At 44.6% G+C, this 25,932-nt stretch overlaps 1 protein-coding gene across 16 annotated transcripts in view; it reads right to left on the reverse strand.

Annotated features, from left to right (window-relative positions):
* LOC138919055 (ral guanine nucleotide dissociation stimulator-like) overlaps positions 1-25,932 on the reverse strand; it is a 78,757-nt gene that overhangs the window by 12,625 nt on the left and 40,200 nt on the right. For 8 of the 16 annotated variants that reach the window (XM_070243064.1, XM_070243060.1, XM_070243061.1 and 5 more), the window contains exons 2-4: positions 3,741-3,862; positions 1,595-3,330; positions 246-395 (exon numbers count right to left, since the gene is read on the reverse strand). Coding sequence is in view for 7 of the 16 variants with exons in the window: in XM_070243059.1 (XP_070099160.1) it covers positions 1,595-1,606 (12 nt within the window). In the remaining 9 variants the exon portion in view is untranslated. Of the gene's footprint in view, positions 1-245; positions 396-1,594; positions 3,331-3,740; positions 3,863-14,197; positions 14,321-25,932 lie in introns of all 16 variants that reach the window. The other 8 variants (XM_070243052.1, XM_070243058.1, XM_070243051.1 and 5 more) reach the window with 3 other exon arrangements.

Genomic DNA, 25,932 nt, shown 5'->3' on the forward strand with positions numbered 1-25,932 from the left:
GCGTCATCGATGGAGAACCAAGGGCCACAGACCCTTCGTGAGCATCATACGGAACCCAGGGAGTCACCCGCTGGACGCACTCCACTTGACACAGGAGGACACCAAGGTCTTCTCTCCTCTACCCAATGTCTACACAAGAGGAGAACGGCTCCTCAGAGTAGCAGGTGCCCACAGAAGTGGACTCCAGCTCCCCAGTCCTGTGCCCTCCAGGCTGGGTCAGGGATGCCCTTGGAACAGGTACACACCTAGAAACCTCAGGGATTCTTCGGTCCGTCTCAGGCCTTCTGGTCATGTAGCCAGGAGGACGGATGCTACTGTTCTTGGCAGAGCTGCCTCCAACTGCCTTCTCCTCGGCCTCTTGTCACTTCCCTGGTGTCTGCTCTTTCCTGGGGTCCCTGCATGGTCCACACAGGAGAAATCGGTGTGAGTGTGCCTGTGCATGATTGGATGCGAACAGGAAGATGGCCCCCCCATGGACGGGGTGGGCAGGGCTCCCCTAGGACCATGAGGTCCCTGTTTCCAAAGAAAACCCGAAGGGAAGGGGTTGAGCCTTGGCCGAGGAAGCCAGAGCCCTGCCGGATTCTCTGGATTCTGACCCCCTCCTGAGGTCTGGGTCAGTCCCTCCAACTTTCTGGGCCTCAGATTCCCAAATGGACAAAGAACACGTTTTGTAAGAGCAAAGTCAAAATGGACCCTCTGCAAATGAAACAAGTTCCATGCTTTGACCTCCCCCCACTGCTTATCCTCCAAGGAGACTTCGAACCTACACGGTGTCTATTACTGGGTAAAATCACCCTCAGCACACAAAACTGATAATGGTTAAAATGGCACACGGTGAACTTTATCAGTGACTAAATATCGATGGAAGAAGAAATACATCCGAATATATTTTGATATGACTGATAAGATTCAGGAAAGTTTACTTGCTAGAAAGAATAACACCTAAACAAAACTTAAAATGTCAGAACCTGTAGTCAGTACATTATGAGGTAGATTAAAAGAAATTCAGTCATTTGCATAACAATTAATTGATTCTGAGAAAAAATAGATTCAGTGAATTAATAACAAAATGGATACACTGGAATTGTTTTATGGTGCTTATTTTATAGCAGTCAAGGAATTAATACTACTATATTGCATTTTGAAAGTCACTAATAGCGTAAATCTTAGAAGTTCTCATCACAAGAAACACATTTGTAACTCTTGATGATAGACGTCAACCAGACTTCTTATAGTGATCATTTCACAATATACACACATATTGAATCATTCTGATGTAGACCTGAAACTGATATAAAACAAACTTAAATTTAATATTAAAAATGTCTTACTATGTTTTCTCTGAAAAATACATGGTCACAAAAATTTTGCAGAGTTCTGTATAATTCTGATTTCAAGGTTCTCTTAGGCCCAGAATGAAAACATTTGTCTGATCAAAGTTGCCTCAGGTACAAGGGCTGAGACAAACACCACGGTCAGAATGGAAGGGCACGAATGGAAACACTAAATCATCCTCTGCTCATTTCTTTGTATTTGCACTTTTAACAGAAAATCTATTTTTATTGGCTTAAAACGCACATAATGTAAAACTTACCGTCCTGACCATTTTTCTGTGTGCACGCCATCAGGCACATTAACTTCCTTACGCGCATCTTCAGTGTGTTGGCCACAGTCGTACGGTGGTGCAGCCATCACCACAATCCATCTTCAGAACTCTTGTCACCCCACAGAACTGAAGCTCTGTCCCCACTCATCAGTCACTCCCCTTCCCCTGCTCCCACCCCTGGCCAACAGCATCCGCTGTCCGCCTCTCTGAATCTGACCATTTCAGGAATGCCATATAAGTGGGGTCACACAAGGCCAGTATTTTTGGGACTGGTTTTCATTTAGCATAATTTCCTAAAGGTTCATCCATGTTGTCTCATATCTCAGAATATCCTTAGTTTTTAAGGATGAATAACATGCAATTGTATATATATACATGCCCATGTTGCTTCTCCATTCATCCCTGGATGGATCCTTGGGTTGTTCCACGTTTCAGCGATCATGAACAATGATGCCGTGAACATGGGTGTTCAAATATGTCTTTCAGACCAACTTTTCAGCTCTGAGGTGTATATATCCTGTAGTAGAATTGTTGGGTCATTTAGTGATTCTATTTTTAATTGTTTTAATGAAATGCCATGCTGATTTCCACAGCAGCTATACCATTTTACATTCCAGCCACAGTGTACGTGGGTCCAATAACTCCACATCTTTGCCAGCATGCCTTTCTTCACTGTCTGATTTTTGGGGGTGCCGTCACATGGATGTGAGGTGGTGTCTCATTGAGATTTTGACTTACATTTCCCCAGTGATTAGCCACATTAAGCATCTTTTTAGATCCTTGTTGACCATTTGCGTATCTTCTTGGAGGAAAAGTCTATTCAAGTACTTTGCTCATTTTTGATTTGGGTTGTTTGTTTTTTTGTTGTTGAGTTGAGAAGTTCTATGTCTATTCTGGATATTCAGCCCTTGTCAGATAGATCATTTGCAAATATGGGCTCCCATGCTGCATGGGTTGTGTTTTTACTCTGTTGAGGTTGTCTTCAGAGGCAGAAAAGGTTTTAATATTCATGAATTTTGGTGTGTGTACTCTGTTTTTTATTGCCCATGCCTTGAGTGTCATATCCATGAAATCATCGCCAAGTCCTATTGTGAAACGTTTTGTCCCATGTTTTCCTCAAAGTGTTTCAGTTCTTACATTTGGGTCTTGATCCATTGAGAATTAAGTTTTATATCTGGTGTGAGGTCAGAATCCAAGTTTAGATTTTGCATGAAAATATCCACTTTTTCAGGAACCACTGGTTGAAAAGACTGTCTTTTCCCCGTTGAACAACCTTGGCCACCTTATTTCTGGGCTCTCTATTCTGTTCCGATGCTCTATGTGTCTGTCTTTATGCCGTTACAATGCTGTTTTGATACTGTAGGTTTGCAGCAAGTTTTACATCAGTAAAAAGAGAGTCCTCCAACTTAGTACTTCCTTTCAAGACTATTTTAGACATCTGGGCATACTTGAGATTCCATATGAATTTTAGGATGGGTGTCTTTCAGCACAAAATGTCCTTGGGATTTTGATAAGGACTGCATTTAATTGGTTCATCTCTTTGGAGGAAGCTGACATCTTAACAACAAGGAGGCTTCCAATCCACGATCACAGGACGCCTCTCATTTCTGGTAGTGCCGGGTGGTTGTTCAGGTGGAGGGGACAGCACTCTTCCAAGTAGTCACGCAGGGTCCCAGAATTCCTCCACACTGTGCCTTCAGCGTTTCCTCAGAACTCATCGACATCTGCATCCAGTCAAGGGAGAGAAAAATGCGTGTCAAATGCATGTGGGAAGTTTTCAAGGACTGGGTGTGGATGTAGCACACGTCTGTGCCACCCTCTCCCCTGGCCAGAACTACGCACGGAACCAGCAGACCCTAACAGTCGGCACTGCAGGCAGAACCAGCGGACCCCACCAAATTTGGGACTGTGGACTAACCAAGGGCTAGAGACTCAGTGTCTCAGGGAACCATCTGCCAGCTCCAGCTGCCTGCTACCACTTTGACTGGCACTGTGGACGAACCCAGGGCTGAGACAGATGCTCTGCTAGAGCATCCTGTCAGACTACACTGGCCCGTTAACCTGCGCCTGGAAAGTCACTTAGCTCAGGAGCTCAATGCAAGGAGAGTGGAGCTGAGATGCACGAGACACTTACCCACAGCCCTCAGAGACAGCAAAAAAGACGGAGAATCCAAAGGCTTCATGGGTACCAATGCATGTGTTTCTCATCCCCGAAGCCATGAGAAGTCTCCTTCGAATCCCGCTGCTGCCACCAAGCTGTTAAGAAAGAAAATACAACTGTGTAAGTCTAAAGAACTTCATTGCTTTATTCACAAATTCCTGCATCCGGAGGCATCCAATCTAGCAGATAGAAAGCAGCTCCAAGGAGCTGTACAGAATGAAAGACTTTGAAAGGCAGAAGGGAGAAGAAAAAGAAGTCACAGCAGGCGGGAAGATCGCTCGGTTATTGCAAGGTTACTTTCCTCAGGGGACAGCAGCAGTCTATGACGTGGAATACCTACCTAGTGCTGATTGGGGGATTCCTAATCCACTGGTTTAAGATTCTGTGTCCGGGAGAGTCGAAAATCTAATGAAGTCAAGACTCAGTTTGGTGAGGTGGGTAAGAGGCTCCTCTTGGGGCCCGCCGTCTGGTTTTGACACATGACTCTGCTGGCCCCCTGCTGGCCCCAGGTACACCCGGGTTTCCCTTCCTGACCATTGTTGGTCACACATCCACCGCCCCTGCCTCCAGTTCTCCCCCTTCCACACCGCAATCCCCGCCATGACTCCCTCTGACACTGTCACTTCTCCCACCACACTGCCCTGCTTTCCACAAGGCCAGCAAGAGGCTTCGTAAGCACCACTTCATCAGTCCAGTGGGCTGAGCGGGCTGCCCAGCATCGGGACTCAGAAACTGGTGGGCCTGTCACATGGCCTCCAATCACCGGTACCCCAGCTGAAGTGCCTGCCCTGATGAGAAACTCAATTTTAGCCAGCTCCATCGAACAGCATCTTTGCCCCAAGCTTCCCTTCAAAATACTCCACACATTTTCTGCCCCAGCTGTTTTTTGAGGAGTCATTTTGGGGGAGCCTTTGAGGCCACCTTGGTGATTCTGTGCCCGGGCACAAGCAGCTCTTGGCCCACACACGCTTTGATTGTATCACCTGGAATCGTAGAGCACAGGGAGCCAGTGGATGGGCACCAATCACTGGTTTGACCACCAAGAGCCGGTGAATATTTTAAAGTGGGAACGTCCACTTTCGGGTCTTCCTGTGGGCGCACGTCACAAGGCGCTCCCTGGTACCCCGCTCTCCCCCACATCCTCTGACCAGCTTTCCCCAGGCGATGTTCTGCAGTACATCATTGTCTCCACCGACCTGCCCCTAGAGGTGCACCCCACAGGCCACAAGTCCCTGAGTTTCCTGCCCTGACAGGCTACCACCGACCCAAAGAGATATGTCTGTTCTACTAGGATGACTGGACTAGCATAGAGAAGTGGCCCTAGCCACAGAAAAGCAGGTAATTGAGGCCACCCAGAAGTGTGGACAAACATAACCCAACACGGACAGCAGCTCCATGAGACTCTATTCTACTCCTTGTAGGACAGTCGCCTAAGTCTCTGCCAAATGGTTTTAGGAAACCACCTGGCCTCAGACTATCTCTACTGGCCAAGGAAGGAGGGGTCGGGGCCCTCCCATGGTCTACCACCTGCATGTACATCAACAACTGACAAGTTCAAACCTACCTACACCAGAGGGTCCAAGAGGTGAGAATATTGTCGAGTATAACCGAGATCTCTGAACAGATTCCCAGGGCCCCCAAGACCACTGAGCTATTTTCTTGGCTGGTCTTTTCAAGGTGGAGACCATGACTATGGACTGGATCTCAGACTGTTGCTTGTGTGATTTTCGTACTTGCCTCTAGACCCTAATCAGCTGTTTACTCTCAGGGCTACACCGTGCCTTACCCCTAATAGCTGCATGAATTACCCTAATTTCAAATTTTCACTGAAGAAAATCTGCTCAACATAAAATACACCATTTTAAGTATTTGAAAGTACACAAGTCAGTGAGGTTTAGGACAATGAGAATGTTGTGTGGCTATCACTACTATCTAATTCCAGAACATTTTTAATACCTTGAAAAGAAACCACACTCACTCCCTCTGTGCTTTGCCCTAACCCAAGGCCATGGAAGCACCTCATCTGTTTCCTCTCCCTGCGGATTTGGTATTCTGGACATTTCATTCAAATGGAATCAAAGAACCCGTGGCTTTGTGTACCACTTCAATTAGACACTTTTTTTAAGGATCATCCAGGGCTGAGCACGTCGCAGTGCTTTGTTCCTTTTTAGGGCTGTGTTATATCCCATAGTATCAATATGCCACATTTGCTTTATGTGTTCATAATTTGGTAGAAAGTTGGGTTTCTTTCACTTTTGGACTACTGCGAATACTGCTGCTTTGAATGTCCATGGACAGGTTTTCCTGTGAGTGACCATATGTTTTCCATGTTCTTTTGGAGCTGCCTCACAACGGACTATCCAGCTCAATGGTACTGATTGCTCGAAGATCTTAAGAAATGCAAGGCTATTCTCTACAGTGGCTGCATCATTTTACATTCTCACCAGTGATGTATGAGGGCTCCCCTTGCTCCTCATCTTTACCAACACTTGTGATTTTCCTTTATGTTGAATACAGCCTACATACTGAGTTCGAAACAGTAGCACATTGTGGTTTGAATTTCCGTTTCCCTAATCATGAATGACATCGAGCATCTCTCTTGTGCTTATGGGCCATCTGGATATCTTCTGGAGAAATGTCTATTTCAACCGTTTGCCTATTTTAATTGTTTTATTTCTCTTTTATTACTGACTTCTAAGAGATATTTATGTATTCTGAAGACTACATTATACAAGTTAAAAGTCGGAGAATTCAAGACCCCACTTTCAACAATGGATAGAACATCCAGACAGAAACTAAGGAAACGGCAGAAATAAATGACATTAAATACTAAGAACATTGTATTGAAGAGCAGCAGAATACACATTCTTCTCAAGAGCACACAGAATATTTTCCAGAAGAGATCATGTTTGAGGTCACAAAACAAATCTTAACAAAATTAAGACGACTGAAATTATACCAAGTATCTGTCCTGAACACAATGGCATGAAACTAGAAATCAACATCGCAAGGAAACCTGCATCATTCCTGAGAGATGGAAATTAAACAGCAGCCTCTTACACAGACATTAGGTCAAGGAGGAAATCAAGAGGGAAATTTAAATATAGCTCAAGACAAACAAAAAGAATTAAAAACACAACAAAACTACGGGATGCAGCAATAATAATACTAAGAGGGAAGTTTACAGTGATTAACTTGTAACATCTTAAAGAATGATCTCAAATTAACAACCTAACTGACAACACACAGCACTAGAAAAAGGGAAAACTGAACCCAAAGTTAGCAGAGAGATGGATGTCACAAAGGTGAGAACAGAAAAAAGGAAGTAGAGGAGGAAGGCAAAAGATCAAAAGGATGAGCTAATGTTTTGAAAAAAGAAAATGGACCAATGCTTAGAAGATAGAATGCCTCAGTAAAGAGAGAAGAAGCAAGTAAATGAGAATTGAAAGAGCAGGTCTTACAACTGATGCATCAGAAATAAAAAGATCATAGAGATGCTTCTGAGCTCTGGCTCACTAACACAATGGGTGACCCAGCCGACTGAGTAAGTTCCTAGAAGCAACCTACCCAGTCTCACCCATGAGGAAACAGACAACTGAAGAGACCAGTGACAGAGAAGGAGGCTGAGTCAGTGATCACAAATCTCCCACAAGGAGGAGAGGGAGTGAGGGCCCGACTTCATCGCAGACGCAGAGCCGGCCTGCCCAGCAGCAGGCTGACTCCTATGCACCTGCTGGCGCCCTGCATGCTCCTGCAGACGCAGGCCCCTGGCTCACCCTGGCTCACGCCAGCTCTAGTGGCCTCAAGCAGAGTCCTTGGCACCAGGGACTCAGCAGGCTCCAGAAACCCAGGCCCCCATCTCAGCCTAGTGCCTGCCATCTTCAGCAGCCCGAGGTGGCTCCCGTGACCCCAAGTTTTGTCCCTGGGACCAGGCTCCTGGTGGGTAGTGCAGGATCCACACTGTGGCTGATGCAGTGCCTGCCTTCTCCCGTGGCCTCAGGCAGCTTCCATGGCAGGGCTCCCAGTGGGTTCTGACAAACCAGGACCCCAGCTCACTTCAGCATTTACTGACTCCAGCGACCCCAGGCAGATCCCAGGGCACCAGGCTCCCGATGGGCTCCTGGGAACTCAGGCCCATGTCTCACCAGGGCACCTTACAGGTCCAGCAGCCCCAGGCAGCTCCCAGGGAAACAGGCTCCTGGCAGGCCCCTCCAAAACCAGGTCCCCAACTAACACATGTGCTTGCTGACTCAGGTGGCCCCCGACAGCTCCCAAGGCACCAGGCACCGACAGCTTCCCAGGAACCCAGGCTTCCACCTTAAAACGGCACCTGCTGGCTCCTGCGACCCCTGGCTCATCCCATAGCTCCTGGCTCCCAGCTGGCTCCCAGGATCCCAGACTTCTGACCCACTCCAGCACATGCTGTCTCTCATGACACCTGGCTCTGCCAGACTCCCGTGAACAAAGATTCCCAGCTCACCTCAGCACCAACCAACTCCCGTGGCCCCGGATGACTCCTGCCACCCCCGGTTCTCAATCACCACGTGCAAACCCATGCTCCAGGGCTGGTACTCACCAACTCAGGTCCCAGCTGTGCCCAGGACCAGACTGGATGACATGCACCAAGCTTTCCACTCACCCCAGCACCGGGCTGCCCAAGGACTCCAGCAGCAAGCCTGCCCCGGGACCCCACCAGATGGCCCACATGGAACCCCGAGATGGGCTCACTGTGCCCAAGCCCGTCAGTAAAGCCTGGGAGAGGCGCCCACTTCCTCAAATTTTCTGACCTCACAGCAACGCCACAAAGATTGTGAATAATCAAAGACCCATAACACCACCAAAGAGAATTATAAAACTCCAATGTCTGAAGAAGAAATGGGGATATAAGAACTATCTGACCAACGCTTCAGAACACTGCTCTTGCAAAATTCAGTCAGCTATTGAATTCAGATCCCTACTAACGGAAGTTAGGAAAATCGTGCAAGAACAAATGAGATGATCAACACAGAAATAGAAATCATTAAGGCAAAACAAACAGCAATACTAGAGTTAAAGACACAAAGACTGCACTGAAAAATTCCATAAAGAGCTTCAAAATCAGATTCAACAAGGTAGAAGCAATAAGTAGTGAAGAAGAAAACATGACGTTTGAAATCATCCAGTCAAAGGAGCAAGAAGAAAAAGCATGAATAGGGGTGAGGAAAGCCGATGTAAATTATGGGATCCCATAACCAAAACAGCTGTGCATTATTGGATCACCAGAGGAAAAGAGAGGGAGAACGGAAAACAAAGTTGATTAACAAAAATAATCGCTGACAAGTTCCCAAATCTGGAGAGAGATTTAGACATCCACGTTCAGGAAGCTAATACGTCACCCCAACATTTCAGACTCAAATCATCTTCTCCAAGGCAGATTATAATAAAACTATCAGAACTCAAAAAAGGATCATACAACATGATCAAGTCCAACATTTGCAAATCAATAAATGTGACATGCCACACTAATCGAATGAAGGTGAAAATCAGAAAATTAACTCAGCAGATGTAGAAAAAGCATTTGACAAGATCCAGCACCCCTTCAAGATAAAAACTATCAATACATTGATTATTGGAGGAACATACACAAACTTAATAGAAGGTGTACACGACAAACACACACGTAAGAGCATACTGAACGGTGAAAGGCTGAAAGCTTTCTTGCAAAAGATCGAGAGCAAGCCAAGGGTGCCCACTCTCAACAAGACTTAGGAAGGCTTAATCAGAGAAATTTGGCAAGAGAAAGGAATAAAACGCATCCGAACCTCAAAGAAAGAAATATAAGTACCTCTGTTTGCAGACGGTATGATCTTATTTAGAGAAAGTCCTAAAGACTTTCCCCTAAACTGTTAGAACTAATAAATGAATTTAGTGAAGCTTCAGGATACAAATACACAAATCAGTGGCGTTTCTGCACGCTAGCAATGAGCCATCTAAAAAAGATATGAATGAAACAATCCTGTCTACAAAAGCATCACAAACAATGAAATGCTTAAGAATAAATTTAACCAAGAAGGTGAACCATCTATACACTGCCAGCTATAAGACAGTGATGAAACAAATTGAAGAAGACACAAAGAAATGGACAGACATCCTACGTTCATGGATCAGAAGGAATTAACGGTGTTAAAACTACCACCCAATGCTATCCAATGCCATCTCAAGATTCAACGCAATTCCCATTAAAATTCCCAGGGTATTTTTAACAGAAACAGGAAAAACAATCCTAACATTCTTATGGACCCACAAAAGACCTCAAATAACCAAAGCAATGCCAAGAAAGAAAATCAAAGCTGGAGACATCACAATTCCTGATTTCAAACTTTATTACAAGGATATGGTAATAAAAATGGTAAGGTACAGGTTTAAAAATAAACACATAGACCCACACAACAGAATCAGGAGCCCAGAAGTAAAACCACACACATACACTCAGCAAACAGTTCACATCTGAGGTAAGAAGATTCAAGGCAGAAAGGAAAGTCTCCACAATAATTGGTGTAGGGAAAACTGGGTAAGCACATGCAGAATGAAATTGGACCCCAATTTCACACCACTCTAAAAAATTATCTCTAAAGGAATTAAAGACCTAAATGTAAAACCCATAACGGTACCACTACTACAAGAAAACATAGGGGAAAAGCCCCTTGAAATTGGTCTTGGCCATGATTATTTGGATGGAACACCGATAGTTCAAGCAACAAAAGCAGAACTTAGCAAGTGGGATTACATCAATCCATAAAGTTTCCTCACAGCAAAAGAAACAATCAGCCAAAAAAAGGGGGTTAATATCCACAATATATACGGAATTCTTACACGTCAAGAGCAAAGAAACCAAAAGTATGATTTACAAATGGTCAAAGGACTTGAATACTTTTCCAAAGAAGACATAAAGATGGCCAACAGGTACATGAAAAGATGCTCATAATCACTAATCATTGGGGAAATGCAATCAAAACTGTAATGAGCTATCACCTCACACCTACCAAATTGGTTATCCAGAAGACGACAGACAGAAAGCACTGGTGACGCTGCATAGAAAAAGGAACCCTGTGCACTGATGGCATGAAGGTAAATGGGTATAGCCACAGTGGAAAGTAGTGGGGAATCTTCTCAAAGAAATAAAAACAGAACTACTCTAGGATCAAACAGTTCCATTCATGGGTGTATATCCAAAGGAACTGAAATCAATAAGTTGAGGAAATATCTGCATCCCCATCTTCATTTCAGCATTATTCACAGAGCCAGGACATGGAAACGATCCAAGTGCACACCAATGGATAAATACGTAAAGAAAATGTGATATATAGATATGTAACTAGAAATATAATATAGAATGCAATATTATTCAGCCATAGAAAAGAATGAAATCTGGCCTTTTGCAACAACATGGATGGACCTTGAGGGCATTATGCTAAGTGAAATAAGTCAGACAGACAAAGAAAAATACTACAAGTTCTCACTTAAATGGAATCTAAAAAAACTGAACTCAGTGAAATAGACAGGAGAATAGTGTTTGCTAGGGTCTGCAGGGTGGGGGAAATGGGGACATGTGGGTCAAAGTGTACAAACCTCCGGCTATAAAATGAGTAAGTTCTGGGGATCTAATGTACAGCATGGTGACCATAATTAACAATACTGTATTACATAATTGGAAGCTTATAAGACAGTAAATCTTAAAAGTTATCACTAGAAAAAAAAAGCTAATTATGTGATGGAATAGAGGTCCTAACTCACCTTATTGGGGCAATCATTTCTCAACACATACCTGTATCAAATCATCGTCTTTCACACCTTAAACTGACATATGTTTTACGTCACTAACATCTGAATAAATCTGAAAAAATTCTCCGAACAAATGAAAACTTAGGAGTAGATAACGTACTGATGAATTCCACCAAACTTATAAGGAAACATTAACAACAAACCTTACACTCGTCAAAGAAGTGAAAGAAAGAGAATAGTTCCACACTCATTTTCTGAGGCCAGCATTACCCTGATAGTAACACCAGACAGGGACAACTAAAGAAAATAAATTTGCAGACCATTACCTCTGACGACTAGAGTTGCAAAATCCTCCACAAACTATTTCCCAACAAAATTCACCAGCACATTAAGAGTATACGATGTGACCAAGAGAGATTTGTTCCTGGAATGCAAGGATGGTTCAACATACAAAAATCCATCAATGCAACAGGCCAATCACAAAAAGGAAGGGAAGAAAAAACATTATCATCTCCATCGATGCAGAAAAGCACTGGACAAAATACAACACCCTTTCATGATAACACCATTCTACACATAGAAATAGAAGAAAATGACCTCCACATATTAAAAGCCATATAGGAAAAAGCCGCAGTGAACAAAATACTCAATGCTGAAAGACTGAAAGCTTTTCCTGTCAGATCAGGAATAAGGCAAAGATGTGTGATCTCATCACTTTCATTCAACATAGTACTGGAAGTGCTGACCAGAGCATTTAGGCAAGAAAAAGAAATAAAAGCCATCCAAATTGGAAAGGAAGAAGTAAGACTATCACTGTTTGCAGATGATATACTCTTATACAGAGAAAATTCTATAGAGACCACTGAAAATCTACTCAACCTAATAAATGAATTCAGCAAACTAGCAGGATACAAAGATGGCACACAAAACTCAATGGCATTTCTACACATAAATCATGAAAACTCTCAAAAAGGAAGTTATCAAAAAGACAGTCCCTCAGGCCCCCGCCCATGAATCCATGAGAGAACACGAGGGATGAGAGACACAAGGCAATCAAGCAAGATCCTCATATTTATTGATGGTAAAAAACAGATCTCTATAAGGAGCTTGAATTAAAAAACATAACAAGGCCATGAACCCCATGTAAAATAGCCTTTTACGTGGAAAGCAGTTGATGCTCCTTATTTCTTTAAGCCCATTTTCCCTCATGTCAATACCTTCATAAAAAATCTTGGCCTAGGGAGATGTTATTCCAAAGACCACCCAAATACTGCTTTCCTTAAGACTCTTCATACTCTCCTCAAGCCTCATTTCTATGGGCATCTTCCGGACTCAAAAAAGGTGATGGAGAAAAACCTGCCAACCTTCCTTTTCATTCCATGCAGGAGGAAGAGAATTCTTTAGATGTACTGATCTCAAGTCAAAGGGCAACAGGTATGGACTACAAGGGGCATCTCAAAGGGAACGGAGAAAAAACTTCCAAGAATGACGGAAAGGAAACCACAGGTGGTACCACTAAAGTTGTGGAGGGCCATAAGCTGCCATTCCTTGAAAACAACGGCAGAGCAGGTCATGACAGCAGTAGGGAGAAGGAAAGATGACATGGGAATGACTGCAGAGGGACAGATAACACCCAAGGCCTTGCTCAGACTGTGCATTTGAATCAAGCTCACACAAGTCACAGGCAAACCCAGGGTTCCAGCCCAGGGCTGCGTTCATGATTGGCTTCCCTAAAAAAGCTGCTTCAAGTCAACGCCCAAACTGGATGCCGGACACAGAAGGTGAGCAACAGAGGAGTGGGTGTGGACAGACACCGGGAGGTCACTGTGGCATCTCCAGGTCCCACGATGAACACAAGCGACTGGGACTGATCACTACACACGGGGCCAGAAAGATGAATCCTGCGATAAAAGCATGGAATTACTATTGTTAGTACTTTTACAAAAAATGCTAAAGCAATGAGACCATTGAATCTTTACAATCTGTAACAGCTGAACGAGCGAGCAGCACCTGAGCCGTTCATCATTTAATGTACGAACAAGTAAAATTCGTGTTGTGTATCTAAAGCTCCATTTTGCAAAAATCACTCAGAACAGCAAAGCCTACACAATATAATTACGGTACTTTCTGCTACACAGGAATGCATACAAGGGACAATTAGCATACAGCAAACCGGGATTCCGATGTACTGATCGGGAACTCTAGATGAAGAAAAGGGGCAACAGAATTTGGAGATGAGTCTGCAATATAGTGATGATAAGAGCTGTGCTTATTGAGGGGATGTATTTTATCTGCCACACCTTGTTCTATGTGTTTCCAAGGGATCACCTTTCTAAAAACTACAATTCTATGCAGGAGGAACTATTGCTACCACACTGTTTCACAGCTGGAGGAGCTGAGGCTCAGAGAAATTCACTTCTTCTAGGTTACGCACCTATTAGGTGTCAGGGACAGGATTGGAACCCAGGCAGGTTGACTCCAGAGCGCATGGTCTGAACTCCCATGGTAAACTGCCTCCATTCGGGAGAGCGCGAAGAGCAGAAGTCTTAGAGTTAGGCCGAACTGGGTTCACATCCCGACTCTGCCAACACCTGTGTGACCACAGAGACGTCACTTCACCTCTGTGATCCTCAGTTTCTTTATCTGAAAACTGAGATGGTCACGCCTACCTTACAGGGTTGAAAAATGAGATCCCATGGAAGGCACTGGGCTCACTGGTGAGGCCTCATGGTAGCTGCTATTTGTTGTTAACCGGAACAGAGCATCTCTGAGAACCCTGGCAGAGTCTCTGTCTGGGAGAACAAGAGAAAACCAAGAAGGCACAGGAAGCTGACAGACTGAGGAAGTGGCAGAGCTAACGGAGCATATAACATTGAGAATTTAGTTTCCTCCTGCAATCAATGGAAAGCTATTGGATGATTTAAATAATAGGGTAATATAGTAATATTTGTACTTTTTAGTGATAAAAGTGCTACATGCCTGTTTTGAAACTTGCAAACAAGATAGAGCTGCTTAGAAGGAAGAGCTCCCTTGACCCTCCCATGAGCACTTAGAAATGTCACTGCAGCAGCCACATGGGAGTTGGACTGAGGCAGAGGACAGTGGTTAGGGTACTTCTCCAGTCCAGGCAGGAGACCGAGGAGGACTGAACTCAGAGGGTGGCAGTGGGGCCGGGCAGGAGGGGACAGAGGAGCTCGTGGGGGAGCTGTGAGAAAGAAGTCTGCAGTCAAGTGGAGAGGGAATCAATGCGATGCTAGGAAAGGAGGTCAGATGGAGAGTCACGTGCCAATGAGAGGAAGCCTTGGGCTTCAAAGGGCGCACAAGTGACCCGGAAGAGAGGAAGATGACAGACCTGCTGGTGTTGAACGGGCTGCGGAGTGGAAGCGATGCAAATGGGTATCCCAGGTCCAGAGCTCCAGTGTCTGGGGGACCCCGGGAATGGTTTATTGCCACCTGCTGATTCAAGGACCATAAGCACACACCTACAGTCAGAAACACTTAAAAGATTACTCACAAACGCAATGTTCTATGAGTTTTAACAGAAAAATTGAGAAACAAGGCTAAGATATCATTTGGCTTTGAACACTGGACTTTGATGAAGAAAGGAGGAAGGAGTAGAAAGACAAAAAGGAACGAGAAGGACGGAGTGGGGTCAGGGACTCAGCAGCACTTGTTAACTGGGCTTCAGACCTTTAGTCAACTGCTTCAGACTCAGGCCATCTGCTTCCTAACGTGACTGACCTGTATCCTCAAGCAGTGTCATTCAAATTAGAAGTACCATGTGGTCAAGCTATTGTAGAGGCGCCTTCTCACTACACAGGGACCTTATCAGCACTGCCTGGCGCTGGTTCTGAGCAGCTGTCCTGCATCATCGCTGTGTGGCAGGATGTCCCACCAGGTGGAAAGTGCCCATCCCCATTTCTCTAGCACTTTCTTCCTTGTCCTTCCCTCAGGCAGGTCCAGGATGCTCTCTTTTCTGAAAACTGCTCCCACGCTGGGATTCTTCGTCCCATCAGATTGACTCTTGTTCCCCCTGTGCTCCATTCTCCTGTTCAAGACAAGCACAAGGGCCCTCTGCACGGTGAGGGTTTTGCTTTGACTCACTCTGGGGAGACAGACAGAAGACAACACAAAGAATAAATCTGGGGAATTGCGAAGGTCATGGAGCTGTATAAATTCCTAAGAGGCACCTCTGATTCACATTACCATCCTCAGTGATATGGCGATTACTACGATCCCCCTGGGCCTTATTCCCGAGTGGGGTCTCATCCAGCTTCCCCACTTCACACAAAGCTCCGAAGCCATAAAATAAAAGCGTGTTCATTCTGTCTACATAAAAAATCTCAAACAGCAAACACTTCCATGAGCAAGGTTTAAAAGAAAGACAACACTTGGGGAACAAGTAACTGAAACTTCCCTACAAAGGACCAATTTCCTTAGTATATAAAGGGCTCCTGCAAAGCAATAACAAAAGACCACTCATTCAGTAGACAAACGGGCAACGGATATAACGAGGCAGTGCAGAGAAATGGGAATATGGATGGCTCTTGAACATGTGAGGTGTTCCTACTGAAGAGAAATTTAAAACCCTACCACGAGATGTCCCTCACCCCTTAGACTGGCAAAGCAGGAGTCCGGCCACATTCTGTGTGTGTGCGTGTGAGGAAACACGTGCTCTCTTACACTCCTGCTGGTGTGTAGACTGGCATCACCTCCACGGACAGCTGTCCAGCAATATCCACCACACTACAGATGCACCAACCTTCCATTCCAGAAATCTGACTTCCAGGAATTCACCCTCCAGATATCCTCACGTGTGCAAAATGACATAGAAACAAGGTGACTGACAGCATTGCTTCTCACACAAAGGGACTGGAAACAACCCACGTGTCTCTCAATAAGACAGTGCTTAAATACTGTTTCTGCGCGATAATGTTCCTACCAGCTATAAGAAAGACCGTGGGGTCAGCCCAGTGGCGCAGTGGTTACATTCGTGGGCTCCTCTTTGGCAGCCCAGGGTTCGTAGGTTCGGATCCCTGCTCTGGACCTGCTCACTGCTCATCTGGCCATGCTGTGGCACTGTCCCACAGACAAAATAGAGGAAGACTGGCACAGGTGTTAGCTCAGCGACAACCTTCCTCAAGCAAAAAGAGGAAGATTGACAACAGATGTTAGCTCGGGGCCAATCTTCTCAGTAAAAACAATAAACAAAACAGAACAAAGAACAGAAGCTGGGGCCGCGCCGATGCTGTAGTGCTTAAGTTCATGTGTTTGCTTTGGCGGCCTGGGATTTGCAGGTTCGGATCCCAGACGTGGACCTCCACACCAGTCATCACAGCATCCCACATCAAAATAGAAGAACATTGGCACAGACGTCAGCTCAGGGACAATCTTCTTAAAGACAAAGAGGAAGATTGGCAAGAGATGTTAGCTCAGGGCCAATCTTCCTCATCAAAACAAAAAACAACCAGAAGCTTATCCTAAGAAAGTGTAGACTTTGGTGGAAGTCCTAGGAATCTGGTGCAACTTCAATGCAAGGCAGACGTTGGAGAATCTCTGGAGATGAGAATCGCAAGCTAGACACGGACTATTCAGTGACGCTGTGCTAAGGAGTTTGGATGTGGTTCTGAAGGCCATGGGGAAGCTCTAGGGAATCATAAGGAGGGGCTTTAGAAAGATGCGACCACACCAGTGCCCAGGACGGAAAGGACAAGACGCAAGGACAAGATCGATGTTCACTGCACAACGTCATTCCGAGGGAGACAGGCTACCTGTCGACGACTAAGGCAGAGAAGCAAGAGGAAAACACGGGGATGACCAACCACTTACAACCTGCTCTGTGTCTGCATCACAGTACACGATTGTTTCTGAAAGGCATGAAAGTAAATTAATTACACTCTCCTTTCTAAGAAGCATGCCAAACAGCTTTTACGTTTGTAGCAGGGCTCATCAAAAAAGTTTGGAATCATTACTCTGGTCATTTTCCTCATTTTATAAACGACTCACAGGGCCTGACCCGTGGCCGAGTGGTTGAACTTCCACGTGCTCTGATTCAGCAGCCCAGGTTCAGGGGTTTGGATCCTGGGTGGAGACGCACACCACTCGTCAGCCATGCTGTGGGGGTGACCCACACACGAAATAGAGGAAGACTGGCACAGAAGTCAGCTCAGGGCTAACATGCCTCAAGCAAAAAGAGGAAGATTGGCAACAGATGTTGGATTAGGGTGACTCTTCCTTGGCAAAAAAGAAAGAAAAATAGACCCATTCATAGTGTATCTATAAGCACAGATGTGAGATGCATCCCTGTCCTCACCCTCACTAGAGTCCTTTGCAAGAAGCTGGCAAGAAACCTGGCTTCTTGCCAAATGTGCCGGGATTAGGATGAAAAAACGAAACAGGACACAGCAGAGCACAGGTAACCGGAAGGCTGACAGTTTTGTTTTCGTTTTTAGGCAAGCAAAACTATTTAAAGATGAAGAAATAGAGCAGAAAAAAATCCACTGACATTCTCCTATGAAAGAAACAGGATGGCCTTCTAAAAGAAAACAATTTCTAGGCCAATGTTGCCTGACACCCTAAGACTATTTTCCCTTAAAAATAATCTTTGGGGTCCATTTCCAGTAACATGGGGGCCAAAATCACCTGAAACTCCTCCCACAGAGTGACACACTTAGAAATAAGGACTAAAAAACGTCAGCCTCTTTAAGTAAAGCTGAGTTTGCAGGTAATTGAAGAAACTCCTAGGGGTCCACGCCCAGAGCATTTAGCAGACGTGGAGTTCAGCAGCTCTGAGGCTGGGCCACGGCAGCTTGGTCATCTCCCTAGTGAGGTCCTCAGGTTCTGGTGGCCATGTGGAGGCAGGAGACAGAGCCTTGGACCTCAGTACGGCCGGGGTTGGAATCGAGACCCCTGGGGAAAGTTGGAGCCTTCACAGGCCCACAGCTTCAGTGAGGGCGAGCTAGACAAGAACCAGCTCAGGAGCGTGGAGACAGCCTCGGCCTGGTGAGGTGGAGGGAAAGGTCCCCCATGAGGACGCGGAGCTCCAAGCCTGCTTGCACGCGGGCCTGGGCCTCAGGATGTGTCTCTCCTGCAAGGTCCAGTGATCCTCCAGGTCAAAGTCAGCATGAAGGACCCCTCGCAGTTGGTCTCCCTCGAATCCAGGCAGAAGCAACAAAGACGGCTCTAGAGGGTCATCTTTCCCACAGGATCCACACAGGCAAAGCCGCCCCGAGCACGATGCACAACAAAAACTCACAGAGCACACGAGAGCACCACCACGAGCCCCTGTGAGAACCAGGAGCTGCATTCGACACCAGCCCTTCAGACAGTGGAATCATCTGACCCACAGGCTAAAACGGCCGTGTTAACACGATTAACGGTGTAAGTGAAAACAGGGAGTAAGAACAGACTTTTGTTTTTAGAAAAAGACCAAGTGGTTGTGAAAGAGAATTCCAGAAATTAAAAAGAAAAACGTTTTCAAGTTAAAAACTCAATGGAGAGGTTAAACCACAGATTGAGCACAGCTAAGGAGAAAAGTGGTGAAATGGAATACGGACACAGAACACAGCACAGAGAGAGAAACAGAAATAGGAAAGAGAGGGAAAGAGACACAGAGAGCTAAGGGAAAAAAGTCACCTTCACAGAAGCAATGGGGAGAGTGTTCCCAGACAGATGGAGTGCGATGCGAATGCTCAGCTCAGGAAGTGAGTCCTGAGCAGGAAGAACACAGCTGCCTTCACACCCAAGGCACTTAGGTGAGTCACCAGAACACCAGCACAAGTGATCACAGCGAGAACACAGCATCTCCTATGTGCTCAACGCTTTACTCAAAGATCATCCTTTTAATATGTTGGCCTATTTCCTTCCAGTCTTTCATCTATGCATGTTTAGTACACATACAAAAATTTCAGGGGAAAATAAGATTGATACAATACATATAATTTTGTATGTACTTTTTTTACTCAGCGTTTTCCCATGAGCATTTTCCCAGGTCATTATGCAGCAGCAGCGGAACTGCATCAATAAGAGCGAAGAAGAGTTGAGTTGTGGTTACCAACGTGGGATGTGAAGTCAAGCGTTCTGTGTCTGAGTCCCAGCTCACGACTCACCAGCTGTGTGACCTTGGGTAAGTTACTGGTCCTCTCTCTGCTCCCATTTTCTCATCTGTAAATTAGTGTGAGTTGCTATTTACTAAGCTATCTGCCAGGCACTGTGCTAAAGACTTGAATAATCCCATTTGATTTTCACAAAACCCCTATGGATTACATGTGTTATTGGCATTATTTTACAGACGAGAGACTGGGCCTTAGAAAGAATGTGAAGTGATTCGCCCCAAATCACACGGCTGCTGATGGTGCTTCGACTTGAATTGAGATGTGTCTGCAAAACCTGCGCCCTTGATGCCACACTCTTCTTCCATACGTTTGAACAGCCTCAGAGTACGAGTACGCACAGACTGTGAAGCTGACCACGAGAGGCCCCGAGTGATGCTCATCTCCACTTATTTCCTTATTTATGTGCTTTGTCCATGTTTCTTTAGACATGTTCATTTTTCTAATTTCTATGTTGTATAGTTATATATTACATTATGTTATACATTACGGTATATGTATTACATGTTATGTGTGTATATATGCATATATGTTACATATAATATATTGTCTATTAGGTTTTATATAGTTATATAGTATAGATATTAGCCAGTTTTATCAGGAATATGTTTAATAAACTTTGATTTTAGAACAGCTCTGGAGTTGCAGAAAAGTTGGGAGATAGTAGAGCGCGCTGTCACATGCCCCACACCCAGTTTCCCCGCTGTGAACACCTTCCGTGGGATGGTACGTTTGCCGGTAGTAGTGAACCAGTACTGACGCGCTATTGCGAGCTACACTCCACACGTCACTCTGTTTCCTTGTTCCCACCTAAGTCCCTCGTCCCAGGGTCCCACCCAGGATGCACCGCACGGTTAGCCGCCAGGGCTCCCTGGGCTCCTCTGGCTGAGGCGGGTTTTGCCTAGCATTCATTTTTGCAAATCCTCCTTCCAATTTATAATCTCCCTTTCTCATTTGTGTGTGCTGTTTCCTGATGTATATGAAAAATAAACTCTATATTCGAATGGATCAGTGTTTTGTTCTGTGGTATCTTCTGCTGGATTTATTCTTAGAACGTTCTTCCCTACATCAGAATGGCAGAAATGTTTACCTATAGAAATTCTCACTGTTTCACATTTTCATTTTTTATGTATATCTAATTCACCAAACCATACGGGATTTCTTTTGGAATATGGTATGAGGGGGGTCTGATTTGCTCTTTTCCAAATAGTTACCATTCCTCTGAGCACCACCTCTTACAGAGTCCTTCCTTTGCCCCTTGATGTGTGATCCTCTGTTCCCTGTGAACGTTTGCTCTTCTGAACTGCCCGCTCTTTCCCACGGCTACGCTGACCACTCACCCCAGTGTGCTCAGGACTGTATCAGTTTTAGCGCTGGCAGCCCCGGTTCTGGGCACCCTCAGTCCCGGGCAAACTGGGACAGTTGGTCACCCACCCACGACCCAGCCTTGCACCACTGCCATGCTGTACTGCTTACTGTTGTGCGCCTGTTGTGCTCCCCCAAAATGGGCTGTTTCTCTTTCATGAAATACAGAATATTTCACCAAATTGCAACATAAGAATCCTACGGGAGCTGCAATCCAGGGAAAAATAATTTGAGAGCAGACAGTGTTGCAGTATTGAGTGTCCTCCTGGGAACACGCAATGCCTCTGTCCAGCCTTCTTTATGTTTCTCGGTAAGACGCAAAGTTCTCTACACACAGGCCTCTACATCCACCTCATTCCCGGGCAACCTAAAAGTTCACACTGCTATATTAAATGGCAACTTTTCCCCCATTACATTTGCTAAATAATTTTTAAAATATTCCATGTATATTCACACAGTTTTTCCTAGATGCACCAGTGTGAATATGCGCGTGCTTTACTGATCAACCACAGCCTTTTTTTCTTTTGCTTTTTCTGGGTTACCCTAAGTCTTCTCCACTTCTACCCCCGCCCCACATCTCAACAACCTAATACGTATCTTTTTATTTTCCCCATACAGAGATACACCTAGACAGACAGATGGATAGATAGATAGACACATAAAGTAGTTACTTTTTTTGATCATTGACTGTTTGGAAAGATGAGACATTATTATATACATCTTTAAAATCTTCAATACCTCTCACCAGATTGCTTACCATGGCTGTAATACTAAACATTTCTCCCATCAATGTGTGAGAGTGCCTGCACAGAAAAAACACTCTTCCTCCCGGGTGCCTCCTGACTCTCACTCCACTGCCACACAGCACTCCTGACACCAGATGTGTGGGTGCTCTGCTGGGAGCCGTGGCTACATCATTTGATCGGCTGTTTGACAGGGTCCAGCCGATTAACGCCGAGGGGTGCAGGGTCGCCCCTTGGTGAAGAATAACTGGCCAGCCCCTCACATAGTTCTGAAACCTGTGCTGCTTCTAATTGCCCTTCATTCCTTTTCCTTTCTTAACCTCCAGTTTTCACTCCTTTGGGTGGCTGCTTGGGAGGCACTACCTCCTGGGAAAATTAGATATAGTAAGAGAATGTGACCACCTGCAGGTAACTTTCAAGATATTTTTCAGTTAATTATTGGAGGAGCACACAGTCCCATTTGAGACAATCAGAAAGGAATCCTGCCCAGATAAGATGTCGAATTAGGTTTATGGCCTCTGTCTGCTTAATGTTTCCTTCTCCCTCCAGTTCTTTGTCTAAATATATATGCATCGTCCTTCTAAGTTGGTTGGTTGATTGGATGATCAAGAAGTATCTACATATTATTCTGGACCTTCTGCTTTCTGTTAAAATGTTATAGAGGTTTTCTCCTAAAAGCAATAAATAATAAATGATTGATGAGTAGAATGGCCGAGGGGTGCAAGAATGCCCCTCGGTGAAGAATGGCCGGCCGACACCCCTGATATTTTCTGAATTATATGCACGCTTTCTAGTAAGGTTATGTTTATACTTATTTCTGTTTTTTATTCCTGAAGATATATAGTTTAGCTTAACTTTTCAGCCCTTTACTTTACTAACAAAATGATACTTTCTCCGGCAGTGTGCTTAAGGGACTGTTAGCTCTACAATCTAAAAGACAAAGGAATGCTTCCACCCCCTAAAGGGCGCGGAAAAAGTAAAGGTGTTTAACTGCCTGCTGAGAATGCAGCTAGCCCTGGGGATAGGACACCCTGGAGTCGCCTTTTGTTCCCATTAACCATCTACACTAATGGCGTAAATGATTGAGGGAGGCAGTGATGGCTCCACCAGGATGCAACCAGAAGGACTGCTGTCCTGTCCGGAGGCCTGGACCTTCTCTCTTTGATTTAACTTTGCCATGAATTACAACAGGTGTCTAGGTACCTATCTCCTTTAGCTTAGAGACAACAAACACTAGTTAATTGCGGAGAAGACTACCATTAACCTTATGCTCTATAGAATAGAATGCTAATAAATATTCTTGTGCTCGTTTTTTACTTCCTTATCTCTCTGAGAATATTTGTAGAACCATTTCTGTACTAATCCTGAAAAATATATAAACGACACTTGTGCACAGTAAAGGCAGACTTGCTAACACCAACCCAAGTCTCACGTCCTCTTTATTTCCCCCTCCCTCAGGTTTTCGCCGACGCCGTCTCTCCCGCGGGAACCTGGACTCTGCCGAGGCTGGACCCCGGCAGTGCTCCACACACCAAGCCATCCTCCAACCCCAGCTGGGCTTCCCCAATTCAACTCCGTTCTAACGCTGACTACTTAGAGTGGGCACCACAGCTCACAAGTTAAGGGCTCAGTCCCACGAGACTGGCCCCACTGCAGACGCTAGTTGAAAAGGGCCAGGTTGTCACCTGCACTTCGGACTGACCAGCTATCAACTGGGGCACCCATGACCCCCTCCCTGGGTGTGACAATTTGCTAGAATGGCTCACAGAACTCAGGGAACACTTACATTTACGGGTTTATTAAAGGGCATAATAAAGGATGTGGATAAAGAGCCAGATGAAGACATTTATAGGGCGAGGTCAGGAAGGGCCCTGAGCATAGGAGCTTCTGTCCCCGTGGGTTTGGGATGTGCCACCCTCCTGGTGTGTAAACGTGTTCACCAACTCAGAAGCTCTCCAAACCCTGTACTAGTGGGATTTTTATGGAGGCGTCATCACATAGGTCTGAGGGACACTAATTCCATTTCCTGACCCTCTGCCCTTCCTGGAGGATGGGGTAGGACTGAAAGTGCCAAACTTCTAATCACCCCTTGGCCTTTCTGGTGATGAGCTCAGATCCTGAAGTTATTCAGGAGCCCACGAAGAGTCACCTCGTTAGAACAACTGATGCTCTTATCACCCAGGAAATTACAAAGGATTCAGGAGCTCTGTGTCAGGACCCAGGCTCAAAGAACAAATGCTAGAACAGAAGATGCTACTGGTGCTTCCATCATTTAGGAGAGCACAAGGTTTCAGGAGCTCTGTGCCAGGAACTGGGAGCAGAGGCCAAAATAGATATTTCCTATTATTTCGGAGTACTTTTTTCCCACACACCCAGCAGCAATCACTTTTGCCAGCAAGAGTCCATCATAAAAGATTTCCTGGATAAAATATGGTACATTGGAGCAATGGAACCCCATGCAGCTGTCAAAGGAAATGAGGAAGGTTTCCATATACTGCTACGGACTGATCTCCAGGACACACCAGGACGGGAACGAGCAAGGTTCAGGACAGTGTTACAGGAGGTACTTTTCACGAAACAAAGGGGCAATATAAGACCAGATATGACTACTTGTTTATGTTTTCAAAATAAACAATGGAAGTACAAACTAAGACCTAATAAAAATGGTTACCTCTAAGAAGAAGGAACAGGTGGTTGGGGGTCAGGAGGGGAAGCTAGACTTCTCTGAATGTGTTTCATCATTTTCACTTTGGAATTATTTTCATAATTATAAAAATTACACCAAAAAATTCCTAAAACATGAAAAAAATACAACAAATGACTCTTAAATATAAATCAGCTGTTGGCAGGAGCAACAGAGAGAATTATTCCAGGTTTCTTAAGGCACAGTAATTGCACAAAACTGGTAGGAGATACCCCAAAGACAAAAGGAATCCAAAAGAAATTGTAAATGACATTCAATAATCATATTTGTTAGTAATAATACTGGAATTGTTATTTTTAAACTGTAAGATATATATCGTAGAAGAAAGTAAAGAAATAATTATGTTAATGTAACTAGCAACTGAGATTTCAGCATAAAAGAGATATGAATATAAAATTAAGGAAGTTGAGAACAAACTCTTTAGTCTTAATGTTGAAGTGGAAATATCAGAATAAATTGATTTATATTTCTCTTTCTAAAAATACACTTTTAATTTTTATAGTGGAATAAGTCTCTCTTTTCTGGAGCTTCTGGGTACGTGGTCTTCACTAGAAAGAGTACAAGGCAATGTTTTGATATATGTATACTTTGCGAAATTATTACCAGAATCAAGCTCATTAACATATCCACACCTAACACAGTTGTGATTTTTTTGTGCTGAGAACACTGAAGATTAACTCTCAGCAAATTTCAAGGACACGATTCAGGATTGTGAGCTGCAGTCACCATGCTAGGCATTAGATCACCAGCACGTGTTCATCCTACAGCCCTGGAGCTTTGTACCCTTTGACCCACGTCTCCCCATTTCCCGCCAACCCCCCTAGACCCAGCCACCACTCTACTCTGCCTTTATGAGTATGACTACTTTAGATTCCACACATAAGTGAAATCAGGCAGTAGATATATTTCTGTGTCTGGCTTGTGAGTTGTTTTTTCAGCTCTTGTAAATGTAATGTTTGTCTCATTTCCCTTTCTAGGTGTATACAGCTATAACACAGAAAATTATTCATTGTTGTGTGTTTATGTTGGATCTAAATTGGCTCGTTCATTATACATTTTGGTTACTAAAATCTCCTGGGTTGTCTACGTATATAAACATATGTTAACCAAAAGAGATGGATCATTTAATCTCATCTTTCATACTATACATACAGATATTCTTCTCTGACTTCATTCTCTAGAACAGCATGGCCCATGGAGTTTTCTGATGATGGAAATGTTCTACAGCTGTGCTGACACAGTAACCACTAGGCACACGTAGCTGTAGGGCACTTTCAGTGTGCCTAGTGAGACTGAGAAACCTTTAAGTTTTATTGAAGTTTAATTACTTTAGATGTAAATAGCGACATGTGACTAATAGCTACCCTACTGAACAGGTCAGATCTAGAATATCTGAAACAATGTCAAATAATAATGAAATCGTAGGAAAGTCTGTATAGTCCCGGCTTTACTCAAAATAGTTTGAGTCTTTTGCTACTTAG

Source organism: Equus caballus, chromosome 19, assembly GCF_041296265.1.
Source record: "Equus caballus isolate H_3958 breed thoroughbred chromosome 19, TB-T2T, whole genome shotgun sequence".
Classification (NCBI taxonomy): domain Eukaryota; kingdom Metazoa; phylum Chordata; class Mammalia; order Perissodactyla; family Equidae; genus Equus; species Equus caballus.